General features: G+C 40.9%; 1 protein-coding gene across 3 annotated transcripts in view; it reads left to right on the top strand.

The window, feature by feature from the left end:
- LOC124116470 (tensin-4-like) overlaps positions 1-18,443 on the top strand; it is a 181,005-nt gene that overhangs the window by 55,248 nt on the left and 107,314 nt on the right. For all 3 annotated transcript variants that reach the window (XM_046477812.2, XM_046477813.2, XM_046477814.2), the window contains exon 4: positions 7,937-8,083. In XM_046477812.2, coding sequence (XP_046333768.2) covers positions 7,937-8,083 — 147 coding nt within the window. The remainder of the gene's footprint in view (positions 1-7,936; positions 8,084-18,443) is intronic.

Below are 18,443 nucleotides of genomic sequence, written 5' to 3'. Positions count from 1 at the left end.
GACAAGAACAGACTGTTATGACATTTACTTGAGGAGGTTCATGAGCTGACATTCTGAAGTGTTATAACTGAAGAAACTAGAAACAAGAGGACAGGGGGCAGTGGGGTAGTCATGTAGTCCATGTGTCAAGGTAGAGTCCTTTGTAACATTGTTGTACTTCTTACTATAGTTTAGACCATACTTTAAACTCGGGATCTATGTGTAGAAGTGCTTTAAGGGTTGAACTTCAGGAACGTAGGCTTGGATCTGTTTTAACTTGTTGAGTTTTAAAAAGGAGAGATTGTTTCAAAAGATAAAAGGGTTCAGCAGGTAGAAATTGTGAGTAAGTGGAGGTCGCGGTTCCGTGTGACAATAGTAAAGGCATTTGCTCATCATGCCTGTCAGTGTTTGATTCCCCACTTATGGTGTCACCCGCTGTTATATTTCTGGAATATTACTAAAAATCATAATCCCTCTCCCTAATCGCTGTGGTCTAGCTAGCTACCAACAGCCAAATAATCAAAATCTGCTGAAAATCATGCTTTTTATTGAAGTTATAGCCAAGTTGGGGCGAGTAGACTCAAGTGTTTGTAGAGCAGAGTGATATTGCTGAATGCAACACAACATCTGCCTTGCTTAGAGAGTGGAAGAGGTGCTAACACAGTTCTCAAGCAAGTTAGAACCTACACTGAAACGTTGCCCCTAATGTTGGCAGGGGATATAGAAACGGGCTCCGTCCGCCCGTCCGTCCGTCACGTTTCATAACTCAGAAACCGTTCAATATTTTTTCATGAAACTTTGCAGGTCTGTCTGGTACATGCTGAACTGGTGCCTTTTGCTGTTAAGAAATTTTAGAAAATTTTATATTTTACGTTTCCATGGCAACAAGATGGACTTAGGTTCCAAACTCTTCTTTTTTTTACAATTTCCATGACAAGTTCCCCCTCGGTTAAAAAAGTTAGGGTTTGTTTAGATTTAATTATGTCATAAATTCTGCAACAGGGGCGGGGGATATAGCCACATTAGTGGCAAACTCTTGTTGTAATAAAGAAGTTGTTATCCATATATCTTTTCCTTACATTGATGTAGCAGTGAGGAGATAGGATGTAAGCAGCAGTTGTGTTGATGTTCAATCACAACATGCCAATGTTGTTGACCGGCAAAAAACAAAGATATTGAGTGCAAACTGGGCTTGAATTCAGCACTTTTACCAACAGCTCATTTGACGTTAAAGGTCAAGGAATTGTATATATTCAGTAGGTCATTTGTCAAACCTGTCAATACAGTATTGTTATCAATGAAAAGAATAAGACAAAAGCTTGGTTTGAATGGCAGCCCTGGATCTGATTGATGTGAAATTTGCAGTTCAGCAAGCAGTTAAAATTTGACATTTCCAATTTAAATAGTGACAGCACTACACAATGACAAACAGTAGGCAGAGTTCAACTTATGTCTTTAAGGCTGATCTTTGCTGAAATAGCCTTTTTTTTCATGATAAAATTATAATCTGTCAAGCAGTATTGTAGATATTGTTGTTTGGGACAGTATTGTAGATATTGTTGTTTGGGACAGTATTGTAGATATTGTTGTTTGGGACAGTATTGTAGATATTGTTGTTTTGGGACAGTATTGTAATAATGTTGTTGTTTGGGACAGTATTGTAGATATTGTTGTTTGGGACAGTATTGTAGATATTATTGTTTGGGACAGTATTGCTTTGCTGTCAAGATAATGTGAAGCAAATATTTTCCATTGTATTGATCATTGTAGGGTTTCCAATGGAGAATACGTCCCAGAGAGGGGCACTCATAGCCTGGTGGTTCAAAGGCAAAACAATTCACTGTCAGGGTTGCCTCCCTTTGTCGTGCATGGATCTGCTGATTGTGGGTTTAATCATAGATACACCATGATTATGATCCTTGGTTTGTAAGGACCAGACACAGAGTTTGGGTTGCACCAAAGTGGTAAGCATCCATGACCTGCATCACTTTTGGCTTTCTCCCACATTGGCTAAGCCACCTTGACAGAACCAAAATACTGTTTAAGCAGATAATAACAATCTCATGCTTTGACCCTCATAGTCATGCTTGGCATTTCCTTCAGAGAAAATGCACTGCCCAGTATTGGATACCCATTAGTCTTCACATACTGGATGGGACAAAGAAATTCCGAACGGTTTCTTGTAGACCATCCTTAATGAATCTTACAGTTATGCCTTTCAGAGCTTCAGGCTTCAGTTCAATCAGACAATCACAGTACTAGGTACAGCAACAGGCCACTGCATTTCTGCCGATCCTCCTTGTTGCCTACTTCCTCTTATTGCAGCAATCATCCTACCCCCACCTGAAAATGTGTTTTGCATCGTTTTCTTATAGATGTGGCTTAGGAGGATGAATTGAACAACCTACTTAAAACTCGAAATTATGGATTATCTATACAAGACTTACAAAATTAATTTCACTGGGTGTAAATTACTAAATACTCCTCGTTTAAATTATTCTCTAACTCCCACCTCCTGGCCTATACCTATCCTTCTTGTTGTGCATTCCTCCAGTGTGAGATCCACACAAGTTTGCCATGGGCTGTATAACACAGGCAGAATTGAGCAGACAATGTCTCAGTAGTCGTGTTAGCGTGATGTGCTTCACTCAAGCATGACGCCTTTGATCAGGGAGCACATGTCGTGTGTCTCTGCTTTGTGAATCACTCAGGTGTCGGTGATAATCATATACTGATTTCATTTAATGTTGTCATCGTTTCCGGGCTGTGTAAGGTTCTTTGGAGTAGGTGCCAGTTCTTGATGCTGCTGTAGAGTGGCTGTAGAGTAGCTGTGGAGTGGCTGTGGAGTGGCCGTTTCACCTGTGAGTGACTTTTTCTTGTATGTTGTATGTGCTACATTGATGTTGCTCATGGCCTGGGTTTTTATGTGTCCCATGGGTGTTCAGTAAAGGGGCGGTTGGGTAGCCTAGTGGTTAAAGCGTTCACTCGTCACGCCCAAGACCCAGGTTTGATTCCCAACATGGGTACAATGTGTGAAGCCCATTTCTGGTGTCCCCCTCCGTGATATTGCTGGAATATTGCTAAAAGCGAGTAAATCCATACTCACTCAATCATCTACAGTAAACTACTGTTTAACAAACTCAAAGGTGCCACTAATTTTAGTTTGTTATAACCGTAGGTCGTTATAAGCATAAATACAGCATCTATACAGCAAATGGCCAGGACAAAAAAATAAGTTTGTCATATCCGTCAGTTCGTTATAGGCGTGTGTTCGTTTAGCGTGTAGTTTACTGTATGTCCCTACTTAGGTAGGCTGGGGCTGGGACCATACAGTAATAGTGCGAACCGATACATATCACGATACTTGCCTATGCTGTTCTCTGTGGTGTGTAAGCCATCTTCTTCAAAGACAGGATGGCCAAAACCTGGCTCACTGACGAGTTACAGTTGGCAGTGTCAAGTAACGTGCAATGGAGAAAAATATTTACGTTTTCACCACTAATTAGTGTTTTGTGTAGCAGTTATATAGCAAATCGATATGAATGGATATTTTTTACTTCGTGTGCGACTGTGATCGATAGTTGTGTTGGGATGTAAAACCAATTGATCAACCGATTCATTGGTGTATCATCCCTCTATTACGGGTGGCCCTGTCGTCTAAGGCTGCATTTTAGGTGTGAAGAGTTGCATCTTTTAGGTACGCCAGAAAAGTAAAAAACAATATTGGGTTTTTAAAAAACCAAAAAAACCCGTAGTGTCCAAAGGGTCCAGTGATCTTAAAGAACACCCATTACTGTAGTTGATCTGTCATGTCATGCCAGTATTGTTTCATACTACTCTGGGGGGCACGGGTGGCCCAGTCGTCTAAGGTGCTGCGATTCGCTGTGCAGAGTTGCGTCCCTTGGGCACGCCAGAAACCTATGATTGTGGGTTCGAATCCCGGTTCTCCCCAATTATGTTTCTAGGTTTGTCAGCACCATACCCGTGCTCGCTGGTTTCACCGAAGTGGTAAACGTCTGAGACCTGCATCACTTCAGCCTTTCCTCCTACATTAAGCTGACACGCCGTGATGTAACTGTAATACTGTTAAAAGCGGTGTTTAACCCAACTCACTCACTCACTCACTCACTCATTATACTACTCTGTAATTTACAGATGATGTGTGCATTGGTTTAAATTGTTTGATAAGCATTGTGGATGACACCTACTATATATATTCTGTACCATGTCCCTCATTCAGTCTTCCTTGACAACGGTATAAGGATCTATACCGAAATGTCGCTTTTCACAGAAGTTGTTATCCATAAAATTGTGTCTACCTTGTGCATTGGTTGTTTTTAATTTTGGACCTAATCATGGGACATTGTGGAGGCCTAGCTGTTAAGGTGTTTGCTCATCACATGGAACACTCTGTTCCATTCCACCTGGGGGCATCGGTGGCCAGTTATCCGAGGGTTCAAATCCCAGAGTCACCTGATTATGTTTGTAGGATGGCCAGGACCTCACCCATTATTGTGGGTTGCAGTGTCAAAGACTTTAGGCACCTGCATCACCAGGAGTTGTGGATCACAAGTCTTTAGCATTATGATCATTATGTCAGCATGCGCTCACTCTGTAAAGATGGGAAAAGCAGTGATGAATTTATTTAATCGTTGACCCGTGAAGATTCCGGGGTAGAGTAGGTGTTCAGCAACCCATACTTGCCGTAAAAGGCGACTATGCTTGTCGTAAAAGGCGACTAACAGGATCGGGTGGTCAGGCTCGCTGACTTGGTTGATACATGTCATCGATCCCAAATGCGTGGATCGATGCTCATGACATTAATCCCTGGATTGTCTGGTCCAGACTCTATTATTTACAGACCGCCGTCATATATATAGAATACTAAACGAGCTCCCGTGTAATACCAATTTTATGAAACGAGTGAATAGTTCTGGTATCTGACGAGCGAAAGCGAGTCAGATACCACAACTATTCACGAGTTTCATAAAATTGGTTTTACACGAGAGCGAGTTTAGTATTTTATTTATTACTTGTCATTTATAATGTTTTTAGAATTATACTGTTGAGTGTAAATAGGCTGACACCTACACGATCCATGGCATAATCCTATTGAGTTTAACACAATAATACTTCAAACACGTCAAAAGTTGAAACGTATGAATTTAATATCATACAATGGTCCACCTTAAGAATTCAGGCGTTCGTCCGACAAAATTATCGTAGTGCTAAGGCTATCACAACTCACATAATTTAACTTAGACTAACGACTGTCGTTGCGCTAGAGTACGATCGCCTTGTGGAACGGGGCCTTGCACCTCAAAGTTTACAATCACGTCACAATACCCGATGACGTAATTTGTTGAATTTTGTTGCAAGTTCCATCGGCGAAACAATGCCATGTGACGTCAGCCTAGCAACAAGGTTGCTGGGGTCATCGAGTGTGCATAAGCTCCTCCCAGTGATCTATCATCTCCACACACAATGTCGTTGAATACGCCGAGGGATGTTGAGAGCTTTCAATATTTGTTCGTGAAACGTGTTCCGAGAGTACATAAGCACGCGTTTTGGTATTACACAATGTGTAATAAAGCTGTATGTTTATTAAACGGGTGATCTCTTCACGGGCAAGTAATAAAGCTGGAATATTGCTGAGTGCGGCATTAAACAACAAACTTAACAAACAAACAAACAAATTTAATCGTCACTTCATCATGTGATATTATCTGAAGACAGGCAGTGGCCTGACAACTTGTTAGTCTCCATGCAGACTAATTTGGAAAATGTCTGCGATGTCTTGAGTATAAAAGTATTCATGAACCGTAAGTAAGCCAGAGTGTAGGAGGCAAAAGACCGAAGACGCAAATGTTAGAAGTGACTGAGTTGATATACAAAGAAGCCATTCAAAGGAAAAGCTATAGGATCCTAAATCATTTAAGACCTTAATTAACATAAAAGTTGTTAGCTATCACACCATAAAGTGATGCGACACAAGCTAAATGTGTAATGTCATTCTGAACAAACCTTTTCTAAGGAGAAGATCTTGAAGATTAGGAAGAGATTTCCTGTAAAAATTATATGAACAGGCTAAGTACCCAAAAGATCTCCCATAGTAATGGAGTGAGTAGTGTTCTCTAGCATCACTCGACAGCCGTATAGGGTGTTGTCTAGATAGGGCTTGTCACCCAGCAGCTGCAATCCGAGCCCAGGGGGGTGGGGGGTGGGGGAATTATTTACAGGTGAATACATTTTTACAAGAATGGCTCATTAATCCGTAAAAATTGCTGGATTTATGTGTCACTCACCTGTCCATTGGTAGTTGTGGGTGTGAAATTTTGGAGAGATGAAGAAATAAGAAGAGGTAAATTTCATTCAGGATCTGGGCCATTTGGCAAGTGGGTTGAAAATGGCTCTGATTTGTTGATGCTTTGGCCTGAGTTATTGAATGAGGAAGCAAGGGATATTGAATGGTTATGCTGTTTGAAAATAGGGAAGAAAGTCAAAGGGTCCTTTTTTGACACTAATGTTAAAAGATAAAGGTTTGGGGGGTCCCTAGATCAAGTGATATAGAAGGGTTAAGGGTTTGCTGTATTATTGATATATATCGTTAAAATGAGGTTTTTTCTTTCCACAATACGTATCACAATATCATTTTTCATGCTTTCAATTTGTTTCATGTGTTTAATGTTATAACCTTTGAAACTTGAGACACTGTCTGTGTGTAATTTGGGTAGAGAGAGAGAGAGTTTACCACCCTGTGTAAATTGAGACATTGTCGCTGTGTAATTTGGGTAGAGAGAGAGAGAAAGAGAAAGAGAGAGAGAGAGAGTTTACCACCCTGTGTAAATTGAGACATTTTCGCTGTTTAGTTATTGACTTTTAGTTAGATATACATACAGTCAGAGTGGTGCTCGATTAAGTTGATCATATTGCAGGGACGTCTATCTTGACTGGTCCTCGTCCCCCTTTAGAATTACCATTTCCCGGTTGTGTTACCATTGCCTAGATGCAGTCATATTTGCGAGTTGATTCCCCACTCACTTGGTGATGATGCAGTGACCATTAAATCTTGTTATTGCAGAGGACAAAAATGTTGACAAAAAATGCCTTTTCATGTCATGGATATTAAACGAACGCATTGATCCATTCTGTAAATCTATGTCAATATGAAGTAGTGTTTAGGTTATTCCCTTTAGGAAATCTAATTTTGCTCACATCAGCAGTCTAATTTGCTCAAGCATCAGAAGTCTTGCACAGAACCCAGTCGAGCTGTCTGATTTGTGGTGCCATTAAACAAGTCAAGCTTACTTGGATGTATCACAGAGATCAAAGGGTTTTTAAAAGAAATTGAAGTGAAAAGAAATGAAGTATCATTGAGGCTTGGTGACTTTGTTGATTGTGTGACATCATATCACCAATGGTGTATGGCGTTGTTCATAATATCAATCACTGGTTTGTCTGGTCCAGACATGTTTATACACAGGCGACTAAGATTAATAGGGTGGTCAGACTCCATGACTTAGTTTATGGTGTGCCATCATACCCCAGTGGTGTTGAACTTGTTCTGAACTTTTTTGAACAGTTTCTAACCACTTGATTTTAGCTTATTTAAAAGAAATGAAACTTTATGATAAAATATAGATTTTTACCTGAACAGTCAGTTTTCTACCTTTGAATGTGATACATGACTGAGATTTTAGTGATTTTCAACATCACTTTTATTGTATTGGTTAATATATCGTTACACTAAAGAGATTTCTCACTGCGAATAGCTGCAAAATTGATGTGTCGTTAAGCAACACTCACTCACTCACTCACTCACTCACTCACTCTAGAACTTTGTTCATAATATCAACCACTGGTTTGTCTGGTCCAGATTTGTTTTTGTCCAGCCAGTGTGATGAACCAGCATTCATTCACTCACTCACTCTGTCTGATGTTGTTTCTTCTGTTACAGAGTGTGTATATGGCACATGCGTTAAAACGGATATCCTACGCAACTTGTGACCCGGACTACTGCCAGTTTTCTTTCCTTGCCCGAGAACCAAAAGGACAGATCAACATACAATACTGCCATGCATTCACCACCACCAACTCCGAAGAGGTCAGTCTTTTCGTTATTTTCAGATTTTATATTCATTTTTTTCACAGCAAGGAATTTCCGCTGATCCTCTGAAACCTAATGTCCCCATAAATCAGATCCACCTCGAACATACAATTTCAAATCAAGATGAGTTCCTAACGCCCACTGGCACCCTGATGGGAAGTGAATGAGACATGTTATTTTGCAGTGAAAGACTTTCTGAGTTAAAGGGGCATGGCACAGTGGTAAACTTGCTGGCTCCTCACCTTGTTGTCATCCTCCTGGAATATCCAGTGCCCAGGGCGACATTTGCTAATACATTGGCTAGTGAACAATCCCAATTAGCACCCCTTCCGATTGATCAATGTACACAAGACTTATTTATTCGTGTATAATACGCACTCGTGTGTTATATACACCCTTAATTACATGGGCAGTTAAATTCTGGAAAAATATATCTGTCATACATCAGGGGTAGAAACTAACAGTTTCAGACCACTAGTCCTTATAATGATAACATATAGCAAAAAATGGCAAATTTCTACTAGTCCTTATGATACCTTTACTATTGGGCAGTTTGGCAAGGACTACAGGACTACTGCCAATTTTTAACGCTGTACATAAACATTTCAGGCTGTCAGCATAAACTACGTAATTTATCTTTCAACTCTGGTTTTTTTCACCAAAATAATATTCTAATTAGAGCCCCCTATTTCTAATTTTGAGAGCGCCCTGGGTGCTTATTACGTCGAATACGGTAGTCACTTTCCTCCTGGCTGTATACTTGGAATTGAGTCCAATACTGTTCCAAGTGGTGTACAACTTGTTACAGCTGATTGTGGACATGGAGTCCCAGTGGTCTGAGGTGCCACACCTCTCTGTTCATTTCTGCTTCCTATGATGATAAGGTCTGCTTGCCATGTGTTCTTATGCCAGGTTTACACAGAACCATGGATGTTGGCTTTCAGCCAAGTATGATGTTACTGAAATATTATTCCTCACTCACTCACTCACTCACTCACTCACTCACTCACTCACTCACTCACTCACTCATTTGTGATGGAATGTAGCCTCGTCCCTGTACATTTGCAAAGTATGGTGTAAAACCCCACTCACTCACTCACTCACTTACTCTGGCTCCAATTATCCAGAACATGAGTTTTACATAGCATCAAAAAGTTGGTCTTATGAAAGCCAAAGTCTTCAAATTTCTTTTAACTTACTGAGTTAAAATGATGAAATCATCTGGAAAGATGGCATGGCTAAGTGTGGATTCAAAACCTTTTGCCAGAGACTCTCTATCCATGATCAGACCGCCTCTGTGGTCTAGTGGTAGAGCGTCCGCCCGGAGAGCGGAAGGTCCGGGGTTCGATCCCCAGCCGCGTCATACCAAAAGACGTTAAAAGATGGTACTTGTTGTTACCCTGTCTGGCGCTGAGCATTAAGGGGCTTAAACAAGGACTGGTCGGCTCGGAGTCAGTATATGTTAAACTGCGGCATGGTATCTCAGTGAGCTAGCGCTGTAAATCAGCATCAGTCCGGACTAGTACAAGCAGCCACACAAACACATACACGTGCATGCACGTCGCTATATAAGTGCAATAATCTTGAACGCGACGTTAAACCCCATTTCACCTCACCTCACCTATCCGTGATCACTTAGTTCCTTAATTCCACAAATAACAGACTGACCAGTATCAAAGGTTCAGAAGTTGCTCAAAAACATTAAACCACAGCCTCCCACCCATATTGTCCCCACACGACCTCATTGTCGACGATGTTGCTAATTGATTCCCCATCTGCACCAACAAGTTGGTCAGATCAGCAAACACTTAGTAATCCACAAACCTAAACAAACACTACGGTGTGGGTCGGTATGTAAAAACAGCAGATGGGAAGACACCAGAAACCTGTGCTCAGACTGCTGTGCTGGTTTACTGATGAATACTATACCATCACACAACACATAGGGGCCTTCTCAGCGTGGTGATACTGACCTCCTAACAACTCAGTTGTTTCCTGGTAGTCGGTGCTTGTGTAGAGGGTGTGTAGAGGGTTTGTACAAATAATGCAGTCTGACCGATGCCGAGAACAAGGTAAGATGGTGTCAGTGGAATGCTGTCTTAGAAATTCATTTTTTTAAAAGGTTAGTCCCGATGACCATTGGAGACTCATCCTCAGAGATTGTAGCTAGCCCTTCTTGAACGAGAGGAAACCCCTCTACTATGTTTGCATTTTCTGTCAAATTTATTCAGTTGTTCTCTAGCTCGCTCGCTCGCTCACTCACTCACTCACTCACTCACTCACTCACTCACTCACTCACTCACTCACTCACTCACTCACTCACTCACTCACTCACTCACTCACTCTCACTCCGGTAATGTTGCAGGTCAGTTATGGTGCCATTCAGCATCAAGACACAACATTAGCATTCATGATCAAACACATGTGCAAGACCTTCCAGACACACCTCCACAACACTTACAGCAAACATAAACACGACCTTTTTCAAGGATATTTGATGAATAATATTAGCCGATACAACAAATTAACAAGGAAAGCAATTGATTGCATGTGTAAACCTGCAGTGACATAATCGAGTAGCGCTAATGCCGTAATGTTGACAACTGAGACATTAGCAGACCCAGTGTAGGGTGCCACATTTGCTGTGTAGGTTGCACTCAGGTGAGGAGCACTTGTCTTTTGGTCAAATCCAAGATGGACACAGATTACTATCTTCAGGCTCTAAAACCAAACTTGTCTGTTGCAAACATTTTGGATAACTTTTCTTGTTAATAACTTAATATATGGGCTATTATGATTTAACAGACATAGAGAAATTTCAAAAGATTCAGGCTTTGGACTAGTGACAAAGGTAACTGCTGAACAATTGACTTGCCTCTGCATGTGTTTGTGATGGGTACCACCAGTGGGGCAGAATACGATCACCTTTTCACAAACATCTGGTATCTTTGCTATTTGATTGTGATTGATCAACACATGCATGTGATATTGATGTAATCGTAGGGTGCTGACTTTTCTTTTGATTATGGAAATCATTTTTTTGCTTTTATATTTTTTGTGAAATGGCTTTAGGCCCATTTCAGAAAGCAGTTTGAGTGCTATGACCATCCCAGCTTCCATAGTTAATATTGACTTATGACATTCTTTGGGCCTTGGTCACTTTTTGGCCCTGTACCTCAACTTTTAAAACTATAAAAGCAATGTAACCTGTTTTCACCCGCTCCCTGCTTCCATATATTGACCATCAAAACACTTATCAGATCCACGGTGCACTCAGGGCCTTCTTCAGTTCCCACACTCTAGTGAGAGGTCCACCGGTTACTGCAGGAGTGGTTGGTGAAGGGAGCACCTAGTGTGTCAGGTATAGGTAAAATATATAGACAGGTAAATACAGTTGACAGAGCTAGGTTTACACAGCACCAGTAGGTTAAGCCACTTTCTGTTAACTTAGTTAATTTCTGCAAACAATGGTTTGATTGTATCTAAACATGTTTTAGTAAAATGAATTTAAACAATGTTAATTTAAATTCAAATATGTGTTTGCTGGAGACACTGCAGGCATTTATCAGGGAGACTTTTTTTAAAATAATTATTTCCTATGCACAGTTTATAAACAGCAGGGGATCGGGTTCAGTGGCACACTAACGCCAATGTTTCAGTTGTAATCAAATTCTTTTTGGTTTAATGACTTTTTTGCGTGTGTCTGAAATAGAAATTAACCTAAAATGTTTCCCCAAATGATGAGTGCCAACAGTAAGGGCATCCTCTAACACGCCTACATATCTACTGTCTCTCATCATGCTCATTGGGATGTTATTGTATATTGTGACTAGTTAATGTCAATGCTGTATTAATACAAATTTGTGAATATCGGTACTAAATTAATAACTTACTGACACAAAAACAAGAATATTTTTCTTATTATCCTTTGAATGTGTCACCATGTATGCCATCATGCGGTCTCAAGCCCGTGGCTAGTAAAATTCTGTTTGGTCAAGTAATAATAATAATAGTCCATATAATAACACTGAAATCTGAAAATAGTGTTAAGAGCCATGTTCTGACGAGTAGACTTTAACTTTTATGGCACTGGCTGCATTTAGGCTGGTGTGTTAAACTGGAATACTGCTGACTGATTCCGGCTTGGGAAAGGTCCTCAGCAACCAATGCTGGTCATAAGAGGCAACCTCATGTAGTGGGTGGTCAGGCTTGGTGATTTGCTTGATAGCATGCCTCACAGCCTGATGGCTTTGATCGCTGTTCACAATGTCAGTCACTGGATTGTCTGGTCCAGACTCGATTTTATGTACAGACTGGAATATTGTCGTGTGTTGCTTTAAACATCAAACCAATCTGTTGCTGACTGCAGGGTACAGTCACTGGCCTGCTGCTGCTGCTGCTGTCGAGCTGCCCGGGATGATAAATCAGTTTTCGCCCACTGTTTATTGTCCACCAAAGAACTGCGTCCGCTCAGATCACTATACCAGTTAATCAAGAATATAACAATAATCAATGCTCACATCAAACCAACTGACCCATGAATAATATTTTCTTTATGATATCTGATCATGCTTATATTTCGTTATTGAGCATTAATAATTTGATTGTTTGAGATATATTAATGGAAATTGTTGTTTTTCATATGTGAGCTCTTTGATCTTGCTAGTTATAATAGATTGAGTTTTTGTAATATCCAATATTCTGTAGCCATTATGTAACCTGTCAGGAGAAGATAACTCCACTTGCCAAGAACACCATGTTAGGTGAAATTTGTAGATGTTCTATTTCAATATTGTGTATATATTCCATCCCCGCCAAGAACATGAGTATGAGCAGAGATCTAGGTTTTTATTCATTCGGTCCAGTCCCACACTGTAACCACCCAGTTGCAAATGTTGAATCGTTGGTATGCATTGGGTGCAAATGTTGAATCGTTGGTATGCATTGGGGGCAAATGTTGAATCGTTGGTCAGGCATTGGGCACTGGGATCTGCCGTTGAGGCTCTAAGCCTGTGTGCGTACAATATTTTGCATGTACATCAGGCAAGTGCAGAACTTGTGCCTTTTGCTTTTCAGATGCTTGTTAAGTTTTAGATTTTGTGTTCCTTTGGCAGTAAGGGGCGGTCGGGTAGCCTAGTGGTTTAAGCGTTTGCTTGTCACGCTGAGGACCCAGGTTCGTTTCCCGACATGGGTACAATGTGTGAAGCCCATTTCTGGTGTCCCTCGCCATGATATATCTGGAATATTGCTAAAAGCGGCGTAAAAGCAAACTCACTCACTCACTCACTCTCTCAAAACATGGATCGTTGCTCACAATATCAATCACTGGAATGTCTGGTCCAGACTGGATTGTTTAAAGGCTGCCATCTTATAACAAAAATACTGCGTGAATGTGGCATTTATCAACAAGCAAACCAACAACATAGATAAGACTATTCAGATGTTGTACATCTTTCACAATTTCAACACTTTCGCTTCTGTTCACTCGGTGACCTCTTTAGTACTATATATTATTGATTTGATGATGTATCATGAAAACTTACAAGAAAGTGACTTCCTACAGCCTGTTACAGCCTTGCCACACCAAGTGTCAACTTTCTACTTCTGTGAGATCAATACCATCTTCTATAGTGGCCATAAATACACTACTCCCACCCAATTAAGATACAAGTCATATTCAAATACTTATTCATCTTAACAGAAGTGACTATACAGCACATTACATCCAACTAGAACTTGACAATCATACTTGACATTGTTATATCCCACTCTCTGACCTTATCACATAGTTCCATCTGTCTTAGCAAGGCAACACTGTGTACATCTACTGTGTTATTGTGCTGTATATCAGCAGGAGTGCTGAGTACTGAGTTATAAGAGGTACAGTACATACTTCATCTGTCTACACTCACTGACTCTGTACTTGAGAGATTGGTACTCCTCCTGCACTACCAGGGAATTATATATATTGCATCAACTCACACCCCAGCTCATTTCTCCCTGGGATACTCAACCAGACCATGATGGTAGGTATGCTGGGTTGTTTGTGGTAGTTTAAACCTTCAAGAGTCTACTAGTATACTGGTAGTCCTGACTACAGACCATGATGGTAGGTATGCTGGGTTGTTTGTGGTAGTTTAAACCTTCAAGAGTCTACTGCTAGCCCTGACTTCAGACCATGATGGTAGGTATGCTGGGTTGTTTGTGGTAGTTTAAACCTTCAAGAGTCTACTAGTACTACTGCTAGCTCTGACTTCAGACCATGATGGTAGGTATGCTGGGTTGTTTGTGGTAGTTTAAACCTTCAAGAGTCTACTAGTACTACTGCTAGCCCTGACTACAGACCATGATGGTAGGTATGCTGGGTTGTTTGTGGTAGTTTAAACCTTCAAGAGTCTACTAGTACTACTGCTAGCCCTGACTTCAGACCATGATGGTAGGTATGCTGGGTTGTTTGTGGTAGTTTAAACCTTCAAGAGTCTACTAGTACTACTGCTAGCTCTGACTTCAGACCATGATGGTAGGTATGCTGGGTTGTTTGTGGTAGTTTAAACCTTCAAGAGTCTACTAGTACTACTGCTAGCTCTGACTTCAGACCATGATGGTAGGTATGCTGGGTTGTTTGTGGTAGTTTAAACCTTCAAGAGTCTACTAGTACTACTGCTAGCCCTGACTACAGACCATGATGGTAGGTATGCTGGGTTGTTTGTGGTAGTTTAAACCTTCAAGAGTCTACTAGTACTACTGCTAGCTCTGACTTCAGACCATGATGGTAGGTATGCTGGGTTGTTTGTGGTAGTTTAAACCTTCAAGAGTCTACTAGTACTACTGCTAGCCCTGACTACAGACCATGATGGTAGGTATGCTGGGTTGTTTGTGGTAGTTTAAACCTTCAAGAGTCTACTAGTACTACTGCTAGCTCTGACTTCAGACCATGATGGTAGGTATGCTGGGTTGTTTGTGGTAGTTTAAACCTTCAAGAGTCTACTAGTACTACTGCTAGCTCTGACTTCAGACCATGATGGTAGGTATGCTGGGTTGTTTGTGGTAGTTTAAACCTTCAAGAGTCTACTAGTACTACTGCTAGCTCTGACTTCAGACCATGATGGTAGGTATGCTGGGTTGTTTGTGGTAGTTTAAACCTTCAAGAGTCTACTAGTACTACTGCTAGCCCTGACTACAGACCATGATGGTAGGTATGCTGGGTTGTTTGTGGTAGTTTAAACCTTCAAGAGTCTACTGCTAGCCCTGACTTCAGACCATGATGGTAGGTATGCTGGGTTGTTTGTGGTAGTTTAAACCTTCAAGAGTCTACTAGTACTACTGCTAGCCCTGACTACAGACCATGATGGTAGGTATGCTGGGTTGTTTGTGGTAGTTTAAACCTTCAAGAGTCTACTAGTACTACTGCTAGCTCTGACTTCAGACCATGATGGTAGGTATGCTGGGTTGTTTGTGGAAGTTTAAACCTTCAAGAGTCTACTAGAATACTGCTAGCTCTGACTTCAGACCATGATGGTAGGTTTGCTGGGGTTGTTTGTGGTAGTTTAAACCTTCAAGAGTCTACTTCAGCATGACCTTTAGATTTTACCTTGACATCTGATCTGTCATAAGTTAACAAGAGATTGTACTAGCCTCTGGACTAGCCTCTGGCGGTGGACTAGTAGCTAAATTGGCAGGTGTCTTTGATTAGAGATTGTTATGTACTGTCCTTTTGAAAGCTGCTACATATAGTTGACATGTGTTTATGCACAACGTAGTATATGTATGATTTCAATGTAGTATTCTTGAGGATTTTTATGTTTTCCAATGATCTTTGGCTTAATCCACAAGTATTTTCAGCACCACAACAGTGGCAAGTCTGTTAAACTATGGAATTACAGCAGTCGTAGTGCTGCCAACACTTGGGGCCAAGTATTTTGCATGTTCATTGCTGTTAGTAACCCGTGTTCTTCATTTTGATGGTGATTTATGTGACAATTCTTTTTAACAGAATCAGTCTCCTTTTGAAGTTGATTTGCATATCCATGTAATTGCATACACATTACATTATGTAGCTGAAGAATGTGTCCCACACATTACAAGGTCCATGGTTGATGCCCCAAAGATCATGTTCATTACTGAGGGCCCTGTGGAGCATCTAGAGGAGAATAGGTCCAGGGTGCCAGGGTCTTTCCTTGACTTACAAGGGACCCCAATAACTAGTTTCCAGAGTCCAGTGTACTGTAAGTTTTGATAATAACTTTAATCACAGGACCTATATACTTCTTGTCAAGAATTATTGTGCATCCCTCGGACTGCAATTTTTTTTCCTCTTCATCCCTCCTATACCTTTGTACGTTTTGGACACATGTTTCCGAGTTGTGTAAAACCCTACCAGTACCCATACTTGTTGCTGGAACCAACTAGGATTGTTTGGTTACAGTATGTGACCTGGAAGATTACATGATTACATTATGCCTGATGGCTTGATGGTTGCTCATGTTATCCCAGTGGGGTTTCCGGGTTACAACTGGTCCCCAGCATCCTATGCTTGTGGTATGAGATGCTTTAATTGATCAGGTGGTCAGACTTGGTTGATGGTGTGTCATCATACCCGACGTCGTGAATCGTTGTTCACAGGTCACCGACATGTAGCTGGATTATTGCTGAGTATGATGTTAAACAACAAACACAGTGTTATCAAAAGCTTGTTCACTTTGCCCAGGCTTGTGTATTGAATGGCAGTTGTGGTAGTGTTGACATATTGCTGACTGTGGCATAAAACAACAATTACTCCCTCACTCACTCAGTATTGACGCAGCTGCCATGTTGAAATGACATGGGTAGCGATTACCAGTGATCCATTTCCAAACCAGACAAGTCCATGTAAGAGTGTTAATGGTCTGTACATTGAATAAGGGGCACAGGTGGCACAATCGTCTGAGGCGCCGCGATTCACTGTGCAGAGTTGCATCCCTTGGGAACGCCAGAAACCTATGATTGTGGGTTCAATTCCAGGTTCGCCTCGTTTATGTTTCTAGGTTTGTCAGCACCGTACTCGTCAGTTCACCGAAGTGGTAAACGTCTGAGACCTGCATTGAGACCTGCACCACTTCGGGCTTTCCTCCCACATTAAGCTCACACACCGCGATATGACTGGAATAATGTTTAAAGCGACGTTAAAGCCAACTCACTCACTCGAGACCTGCATCACCTCGGGCTTTCCTCCCACATTAAGCTCACACACCGCGATATGACTGGAATAATGTTTAAAGCGACGTTACAGCCAACTCACTCACTCGAGACCTGCATCACTTCGGGCTTTCCTCCCACATTAAGCTCACACACCGCGATATGACTGGAATAATGTTTAAAGCGACGTTAAACCCAACTCACTCACTGTACATTGAATAAACAGTCTTTAAAGAGTACATGCCATATCATTCAAAACATTAGTTATATATGTTTGGTAAGAATTAATTCTGTAATGTCTACACTTTATCATAGGCAAATATGCCTCATGGCCATGTCAACATTGTAAACCATTATGCCTTTGTTAGAGAAACAACAATAGAACTGTGCTTATGTTAATGGACTGAACATTATAATGAGAAATATTTCTATCCCTAGTAGTTTGGATCCATTTTGGACCTTAAACAAATTGTCTTTTGAATAACGAATTTGTGACAGATTTATTTTGCTTAAATGGGGCAAAATTAACCAGGGCAAAAACATACAATGTGTTAAAGATATATTTGAAAACTGGTGGACAAATTATTTTTTCCGTTCGAAGGAGTAAAATATACAGGATTAGAAAAAAATATATGCATGATTGATACATTTACAGAATAATGGAAAAATCATTTGCTTTGAGCCATAATCACAGCTCTCCATATATACTGGAGCATGAACTGAACTGAACACTCAATGAGAAGAGGTAGGAAATGATTAACACAACCATCCTTCCAATGTTAATCTCAGGTCTGTGGGTACATGGAGATTCCCACACATGCAGGTGCTTAGTTGCTCTGCCAAATCATTTAGAGATAAGTAAAATGATATTCTTGTATTAGTCATACTGGTACCAGCCAGGCTGGGCAGTCACTGTGTACCTGTGTTTGGGGTGTGCTGACCCGGAAGGCACTTACAGAGGTCATAGAGGTGATGGGAAAACAGTACCACGACTCTTCCCTTAGTGAACTCACTCGGGCTGTGATGGTCAGTTGGTTTGTCGCAGATGATGTATGTTTAATATTACCATCAGTGTTGGGTTAAACGTGTAATGTCTAGGTCACAGAGTCTTGATCTCGAAACAGATTCATTGGGCGTAAAAGGAAAAGTAGTGGTGAAAATTACATGAATGTATTTCTGAAAG

The sequence above is a fragment of the Haliotis rufescens genome, unplaced genomic scaffold (assembly GCF_023055435.1).
Source record: "Haliotis rufescens isolate VD_foot unplaced genomic scaffold, xgHalRufe1.0.p SCAF_42, whole genome shotgun sequence".
Classification (NCBI taxonomy): Eukaryota; Metazoa; Mollusca; class Gastropoda; order Lepetellida; family Haliotidae; genus Haliotis; species Haliotis rufescens.
Note: the sequence above shows the minus strand (reverse complement) of the source record. Positions and strands in the feature narration are given on the sequence as shown.